The 9,169-nt window shown below is 41.2% G+C and overlaps 1 protein-coding gene across 1 annotated transcript in view; it reads left to right on the plus strand.

Annotated features, from left to right (window-relative positions):
* Window positions 1-3,865: 3,865 nt before the first annotated feature.
* The window catches only part of LOC308110413 (neuronal acetylcholine receptor subunit alpha-7-like), a 56,937-nt gene continuing 51,633 nt past the window's right edge, over window positions 3,866-9,169 (plus strand). Inside the window, exon 1 of the mRNA XM_080464675.1 lies at window positions 3,866-4,307. Within this exon, the coding sequence (XP_080320801.1) occupies window positions 4,238-4,307 (70 nt within the window). The 5' untranslated portion in view covers window positions 3,866-4,237. The remainder of the gene's footprint in view (window positions 4,308-9,169) is intronic.

A 9,169-nucleotide genomic window follows, 5' to 3' on the forward strand; every position in this document is an offset into this window, starting at 1 on the left:
AATGTGAAAGTCGTGAGGCTGAATTAGGAAAGTGAAGCTGCAGGCCAGAGAGCCGCACACTCGAGCAGCGCTGCCATGGCATAAATCACATGTCCAGCCTTATGCTTCATGATTTTACATGGGAGGTTTACATGTTTTGATACATATATACACAGTATATATATACATATTGTTTGCTTGAGGCTACTGCACAATATGTTAATGTGTGTAGTAAGTTTGAGGAGAATAGAAAACACACATAGAGGACTGTGCCATAAATAAAACCAAGGAAAAGAGACACACTTTGAGTACCAACCCCCAGTCCCTGCAGGTCGAGCCAAAAGGACATTTATTTAATGTGAGCTGATGGCAGACGACATACATGTACAACACTGTGTCCAGACTGAAGCCAGAGGGAGACACAAAGAGGGGGAGGGGGGGGGGGGATTCACACATTGAGGAAAATAGGAGAGTGCGAGTGATAGATGGTGAGTGCAAGAGAAAACGCTGCAGGCGCTCCGAATGTTCTGAGGACAGCACTGTGTCTAATGCTCGCAGGCAGAGCCTGGAGAGTGCGTACAGGCGAGAGGAAGCAGCGAGGGAGAGAAAAGGTTTCAACAGGGACGGAGAGGATGTGGCAGATGGGGAGTGGGCAACAGTGACAAAACTAGAGAAAGTGTGAGTCAGAGGAAGACTCGATCAAGGTGTGAGGGAAGAACACAAAGCACAAAAGGTTGGGGCGGCATTAATAAGGGCCCGTTTCCGTGGCAACGGAAGTGAAAATGCAAAAGTTCGGTTGCATTTTTTTGGTGTCTGTTTACACCACAATGGTGCCCGGAGGCACTGAAAACACAAGTTTTTAAAAACAGCTTCTAAAGTGGAACTTTAGGAAAATGTTTGCACTCCGTCTTTGGGTAGATGGCGGAAACGCTGCTGCAGCGCCCACTCGTGGCTCGACAGCCTCACTACATTGTTTTCAGCATTTCTGCTATTGTCGTGTAAACAGACATCGTTTTTTACAACAATGTCATGTAAACAAGAAACTTTTCAGAAAACGAAAATGATTCATTTTCACTTGAAACGTTGTCACGTTAACGGAGAGTCAGCTAGCTTGCGGATGAGGAAACGAACCATGAGCGCATCACACCAACTATCAGACTAATGAGGCCAACGGAGGCTTCCTGGTACACATGTGCACACATGTAATCTGACAACAGCTCTTCATCGCGTGTCACGCTGGTGGAAGGTGCGCTGCCTGCCTGCGTGCCCCAGAGTCATTGTTCCCCCCCTGCAGACAAGCAAGAAAACGAAGCTCAGGCAAATGTCTTATCGGAGGTAATTATGTGACGCAAGATGCTTCAACAATCGGAGACACGCACCACATTTCACCTGCCTGGTCGGCTGCCGGGCTGATTAATGATGCACTCAGCGGTGCATGCTAACATGCAGTTGTGTTCATCTAACTTCTATCAACTGCACCACTGCTGCAAAAAAAAAGCCTCATAATTTAGTGATGGTATGAAATATTATGTCAAACAGGCCAGCTGTTATCATCTTTATTTCTTTTAAATACAAATAAGGAGATGCATGTTCCTCACAGATGTGGGACCATTGAACGCAGACGTATCAAACATAAAGCTCGTGTGCCAAAACTGGCCCGCAAGAGGCTCCAATCCGGCCAAACCACAAAAAAAATTAACGGTTTTCAAATGAAATTTTTTTTTTTTAACAAATTTTTAAGAGTAGCAGACACAATGCAACACTGAGATCCATATTAACATGAACGCAAGCTACCTTGATGCTATAAAACTAGCCCCAAAGCCATGATGTCAGGGTGAGTTTATAGACACATGCATAATGCAACAGCTATCAAAGAAGAGTTTGGGACATTTGACTGTATTTTGCCCCCGAGAATATCATTTAAATTTAGATTGCGGTCATTTTCTGTAGTGATTGTTTGGTTTTTGAGAATATATAAACATTTTCATCACATAAACTGCCCCACAACAAAGAAACATTTTCGAGTTTAAATTTAAAGGTTATTATGCCACACAAGATGAAATTATGCTCCATGTGGCCCCTGAACTAAAATGTGTTTCACACTGCTGGTTTAACAGGAAAATGTACAGGTTTTTCAACAATGTAATATTTACTGTCCAGAACACCTAAAAATGTTTTTGTTCTTGTGTAGAAGTAGCTAAGATGGCTGATTTTACAGTTAAGTTGTATTTATAACACTTCCTGTTTCCCAAACTATACCGGAGAACAAATTTATTTTCACCTGTGTTAAGAAGTTGTTATACTTTGAGTTACTGTTGCTGTGACTTTGCATGAACTCAGAAAACAACTTAACTCGTCTTGATGAAGCTCCATAATTTGGCTGTACTGACGTGACATGACTCGGAGAAGCTTCTGTGTGGGCTGGATGAGGCACCTTTATTACAGCTTAAGGATTTAATCTCATAAAGAGCGACGCTTGTTTACCTCACCTGATGCCAGATGTGTATTTTAGCTGATGCTCGTTTTTAAGACCCATGATAAACCATATGCTCTCCGAAAAAAAAAAAAACTGTTAAAATGAATGTGTTGCATTTGGCTGATAGAGGGAGAAGCATAGAAATATTTCATCTGGACTGCAAAAGGAAGCATGAAAGCATTGTTTCCTGTATCTCTGCTGTGCACGCTGAACCAACAAAGAAGCCCGGTATGCATCATAAGTGTGATACCAGACACCCGATTTAAAAACTGTCCTGAAATATTAGATACTTACCTGGACTGAAACATGTTAGGCTTAAATAGATTAGATGTTTTATTCCTTTGTAATACCCTGCACTGCAACTTTAGTATCTGATGTCTTTATGACCTTGAGTGAACTTGAGCTTCAGTCACACTTTGGAGGTTAAAAGTCGATCAAGATGGTGGAGATTGACCTTCAATTGTCCTCTGAGCTGAAGCCAATCGTGACACACTCAGGCACTGTTTACATAACAACGTTTTCAGGTGAAAATTTGTATAACATTTTGGGTGTCTGTTTACACAGCAACGGTGCTTGGAGCCACTGAAAATGAAAGTTTTCACAAACGCTGCTACTGCGCATGTGCACCACGGCCAAAACAGTTCTGTACGTGCAGAAGTAGATGGACAATAACAACAATGGCCGCCCCCGGAGTGTCAGGAATGCTGATAATGCAGGAAATACTAATTTAACGTTACTTTGAGGCATTTTCCATGTTGCTGTCAGCAGCACTGAGTTCAGGATTATTGAGACGCTTCTACTTTCATAAGTTTGAGTTCAGTGTGTTCAGGAGTAACACAGAGAGACAGGCAGCAGCTTTGCAACAGCGAAATGTAATTAACCCAGTCAAAGTAATCTTGACACCAATCTCAGTATCAATCAATGAGGATGCATGAATGGATTTATCAATATGAAGTAAAAAAAAATTCCAAACTTTATGCTTTGGATTGAGATTTTGATTGTCACGTGTAGTTGAGGTTCTGTCCCAGTAACAGTAATATTTAAACGCACAGTAGTGTGTAGTGGTTAGCACTGATTGTGTGTTCAGATTTGGGCCAAGTTCTTCTGAGTGGAGTTTGTTTTGTCTTCCTGTGCACTATGGTCCAAAAAACGTGCTTTGAGGTTGATTGGTGACCTGAAATCTCTCATAAATATGAGTTTGTACTGTTGTCTGTCTTCACATCAAGGACCTAGTTAAGTGGGATTGGCTGTAATTTCCCTCAACCTTGAGCTGAATGAAGTGTGTAAAATACAGATGGATAGATAATGAACAAATAAAAATAAATAAACAAGCTTTTTTGAGAAGTTTCACAGAGTAGAGTGGGCGGGACATGTTGGGGATTACGCGCGGTGCGTTCGTCACCATCCAGTACAGAGCAGCTGGGGATGACACTGAAATGACTGAAAGGACTGGAGGGGACGTTTCTTGGGGAAGTTAACGGCGTTGCGCAGCGGCAGCAGCGGACAGGTGGCTGTCATCACCGCTGCGTCCTGGCGCGACAGGAAACGCGCGTGTCTGTGATAAAAACATCCAACTGAGCGCAGACAGGACGGAATCTGCATCCAGAGTGACTCCTGAGGTGATAGACGACCTGCACGCGGGGAGACAGACGTCCCTGTGCGTGTGTGCGTCTCCTCCATCCTCCTCAGAGAGCCGCCGCAGCGGTCTGACAGAGGTGCGCTTCTATCCCCAAGTTTGACACCTCCAGCCGGCTGCAGTTGGAGTTCTGCTCAGCCGCGGACATGGAGCCTCGGAAGCGCTCCGGATGTGTATTGGTTGGAGTTTACCTGTGGGCGACGTTTTGCGGTCAAGGTGGGTAAATGGAGCGCGCAGTCCGTCTTCTGCACACCTTCAGCTTGGAGAGAGTGAAAGAAAATACACTTTATGCTCGTGTATTTGGTCATTTTGGAAGATGAGAGCTGAATTTAACTCATAGTTTGGTTTATTTCGCCGAGTTGTGGCATTTAGAAACATTTCCACCGGCTGTGGAAACGCACGCACATGAGTAATCTGTGGAAATAAAACAAGCTAAATAATCTTAACATGCTCCGTTCCTGTATGCAGATTGAAATTTATATGTGCGTTTTATGTTTCAATGACATTTGTGAGAGAATTCTTAGATTTTTTCAAGCGGATCTGAATGCGTAACAAGATTTGTTCGTGCGTAAAACCGCTTGAGATTCATTCACTGAGACTTGTAAACTGCTTTATTCTCACCTCCACTTCTCATTTTCAAAGGCTAATGGACTCGTAAGTTAACCATATCCACTATATCTCAAATTTAAGTGTGAAAATCTCCAATTTATGCTTTAGATGTGGATCTTTTCCTCATCTTTTCCCGAAAATACACAAGTACGAATGGTTATTTAACCAGGTTGCATTATTTTTGTGTCTTTTTTAAGTGAATCTTGCTTCTCTCCTTTCATAATTCTGTGTTGTTTTGGCCCCACACAGAGACTGCGTGGTCACTATTGTCTTGCTCCATGATATTGGTCCACACACTGTGTCCTCTACAGCCTCCATATCACTGATTACTAACACTGCAGTAGTGAACAAAGATTTTATATATAAGAGCAAGATAGGACCTGCAGATACCAGAAAGAAACCCCTCAGGTCTCGTTATGGCCTATTTGACCAAATAAGATTGGTCTGGAAGGCACAAAACATGTTTAACCTTTATTATACAACATATCATATATGAAGTCTTGAAGTTGGATTTACTGTTTATTACATTTACATTCAAATATTGCACCTGAGGTTATGTTTACAAAGTTTCAAAACTACATTTTGGAATGGTTCATCTATTATTGCTTCTTTAGCTCTTTTACCTTAGCCACATGGCTAAGGTAAAACAGTCTGTCACATGTCTGTCACAGTCACCCATTCACTCAAAAACCAATGGTGATGGCTGTCATGCAATGTATTTGCAATTTGTACACCGTTAGGAGCAACTTGGATATTTAAACATATGCACCGGTCAAAAGCTTGTGATTGGACAACAACTTGCTCTACCAATGGATTACAAGATATTTGAGCTGTTTCACATTTTTAAATGGTGAATGGATTTCACTCATATATCTCTTTTCCACCACTCGGACAGCCCCCAAAGCACTTTAGACTATTAATCACGTTCACCCATTCACATACACATTCACACACCAAGGGAGGTGGCTGCCATAAGGAGCTCAATACATCCATTCAAGCCTTGAACAAGGCACTAAGCCTCAAATTGTTTCAAGGACACTTTGACATGTGGACAGGTAGAGATAGGGAATTGAACCTTGACCTGTCCAATTGAGAGACGACCACTTTACAACTGAGCCCTGGCTGCCTGGTTGTTCGGTTCTTTTACGCTGTTATCGTGGGCCATCCTACCATTTTTTTGTTTTGCATTTATTTTTTGCTCTTTACTTTTATCTAGCTGTTGATAGTGGTTTGTATCTTTCAGCGTAACCTTTGTGTTGTTTCTCCCTCTAATAAATAAATCAGCATTGTGAATCCGTCCATTTAGAATGAACCATACCACAACATTCACCAATTCAAATGTCACTTTTGTCACCTTATACAGCAAGGCAAAAGACCTGTTGAAAGGAGGACTGGTGCAGAAATACAATGAAAATAGAATAAAAGTGTTTATGTGCAATTGATTCTGTGAAAGCTGCAGGGAGCCGCTACAGAGCGACTAAAGAGCCACATGTAGCTCCAGAGCTGCAGGTCGCAGACCCCCTGCTCTAAACCCCGAGGTACAGACTAATGTTTGTTGCAGTGAACTGAGTAGTAAAATTCTCCTCTAAAGACTGTGAGGTGCCTCTGAGGTGGTTAGAACAGGGACATGGTTTATGTTTGGTCAGAATTCAACACATTGAAAACACAAACGCCAACAAATACTGTTCACTTTTAACTTTAAATGACCAAGAAAAGGAATAACCTGAAAGCAGTGGCTTCTTTATACCCATCCTATAAATTCTTCAAATAATGTAGAATATGTACAAATGACAATTCAAAACAACAAAACCAACAAGAGAAGAAAACAACCGAAGAAAGCTCTAAATAGCATAACATAACAATACCATCATTAATTCTATTTCTTTGTTCTCATTTTCAGTGGGTTAATTTTAAGTTAACCCATAATTATTTTGTATTTCACAGCTTTTTTTGAAAGTTAACAGTGAGCTACTACATGTAAGTGAATAACTGAGAGTCCTTGTAGGTACACGCATGTGTAAATTGCATTTCAAACACACACATTTTGTTTTGGCCATGCCAATCTGTTTACCCAAGTGTGCAAGGACATGATGCAACAAACAATATGGATTGTGATGCACACAATCTTTCACACAGACGTTCATACATCTTAAACTAAATTTGTGCCATATCAATACAAATGCAAAGGTTGAATCTTTTAAGACTGGAACAGCGGTGTAAATTGCTGCAATACAAAGTTTCCTAGCCGGAGGCCTGCGGATGAGGATCTGACCGCGCGCCTCAGTTATCCTCCTTTAATAGACTGACAACATCTGGCTCCAGATAAGGAGACCGTCCCGATGGTGATGCTTGAAGTCCACGAGGCCGTTCATCCCTTCACTGTAATCTGCAGCTAAAGGATTCTTGAATGCGTGACAGCAGACATGAGCCAAAGGACCTTCAAAGGAGGTTAAATCTCTGCAGTATGTTTGAATCCCTCAATATATATATATACTGAGATATAGGCAGTTTGACCACATGTACTGTAGGTTTTGTTTACTCCTGTTGGCCTATTTTGCTTCATTTGACTTGAGTAGAGTTAAAGAATGCAACATGATGTTCCCAAAAATAAGTATTTATTAGCAAAAAAAAAAAAAAGTGCTGTTGTTATAAAGTTTTTATGAACGAATTTGCAACATAAAGATTTAAAAGAAAATCCACAGCAGAGCACACAAATTGCAACATGTTTTGCCATGTAGTCGTAGTTCAACTGGTCCGATTTAGGGTCTGTTTACCCGGCAAGTGAAAATGCAGCAATCATGAAAATCAGGCAAAACAGCATTCCTGATGTCTTCTTAAAGACAATTTTCTTAATGTACCGACTAAAATCAATCAATTTTCCAACTTCCCCCAGCCTGTTCAGTCTTGCAGTGCATGTTTGCACCATTAGATGGTGTATTGACTTGCTTCCAAGGCAACAGAGGGATGGTTTGAATTGTACACATGGAACCTTTACAGCAAAATTAGAAATGACAAGGAAATGGACAAAAAGAGATGGCAGCTTATAAAGGCATCACCATACCCCCCCCCCCCCCCCCCCCCAAAAAAAATGCAACAAATCAAAGAGTTCATTATGACTAAAAAAAAACATAAATTTGAAATCTTTTCTGTCAAACCAACTGCTGTAGTGTGATCACCAGGACCTGACTTGTCTGAATCCTTTTGTCATCTGTTTGCAAAGTTTGTCCTCATTTGCAGATTTTCACTACAGGTTGTACAGGATAAACCAAAAACAAACAAACCCATAAATAAGCTCTACTGTTATTATAACTTCATTCTAAGCTCATTAAAGCTCGTGTTTTGTATATTATAGAGCAGGAGAGGTGCATTGTTTGGCAATAAATATCAGAACACAGATGCCCCGCTGCTAAATGAATTCAAGAAGCATTTAAGAGACACAGGGAAGAAGTGGGATGTATTTTATTGAAATAGAAGCATCCTTGAATCTTCAGGAAAATTGTCTGGAGTGCGGTGTTTTGGATTAGCTCACATTTCTTTCTTCCTGCAGTGTTTCACAAAGCTTTGGCAGCAATTTGTACATTTGAGTCCAATTGAAGCCGCAGAGAAATTAAAAGGAGCTCATTCACCGATTCTCCTCTTTTAGCTGTAATTGCGTTCACCCCTCTGCTCTTCGTTCGGCTGATCCAATTTCTTTATTTGGACTTGGTGGCTCGAACGAGTGCCTGTATCCAGGATTAACACAAGATCATCGGACTTTGTGGAAGACTTGTGACAATATGTTCAACAGTTGCTGCTAGAAAGATGTGGAACACTATCTTTTCTTACTCTAGATAAAGCAATGGAAGAGTAGATGTATCTGCATCCCTGCTTCACGAGTGGAAGAAAGATAGAAATCTTTCCTGTTGCTGGATTTGATCCAACTTGGATGCATGTTCAAAGGGAATTCAGTTTATATGCAGACTCACTCAAAGTGAGGGATTCTACCTTGTGATTACATGCAAATCAAATCTTTCTTTCACAGTGGTTGATTAGGAAACACCCTGAAAATGACAGAAGGTCAAATTCTGTCATTCTGATCGTAAATGCAAACAAACTGCGGTGATTTGGATCATCCAGCTGTTGAGTTTGCATTGTAAGACGGTTTTCACATGTCGTAGGTGGTATTTCTGCCTCGCAGTGAGATTATGTCTGGTTCAATTCCAGGCTCAGGGCCTTTTTGTGTTTGCATGTTATTCCTCTGCATAGGGTGTGTTTTCTTTTCTTTTTTTCCCCTGTGATGCATCGTACCCTGCCTTTTGTCCAATATCAGTTGGCTGCAGTTTCCTATGAGTATTAGTATTATGGATTGACATTCATGATGTGTCATGGTGGTGTAGTGGGTAGTACTCTCATCTCATAGTTAGGCGATTTCCAGATTGATTGTAGGTGCTTTTTGGTGTCACATTTGCATGTTCTCTCTCTTCTTTCCG

The sequence above is a fragment of the Lipophrys pholis genome, assembly GCF_963383615.2.
Source record: "Lipophrys pholis genome assembly, chromosome: 5".
NCBI classification, from domain to species: domain Eukaryota; kingdom Metazoa; phylum Chordata; class Actinopteri; order Blenniiformes; family Blenniidae; genus Lipophrys; species Lipophrys pholis.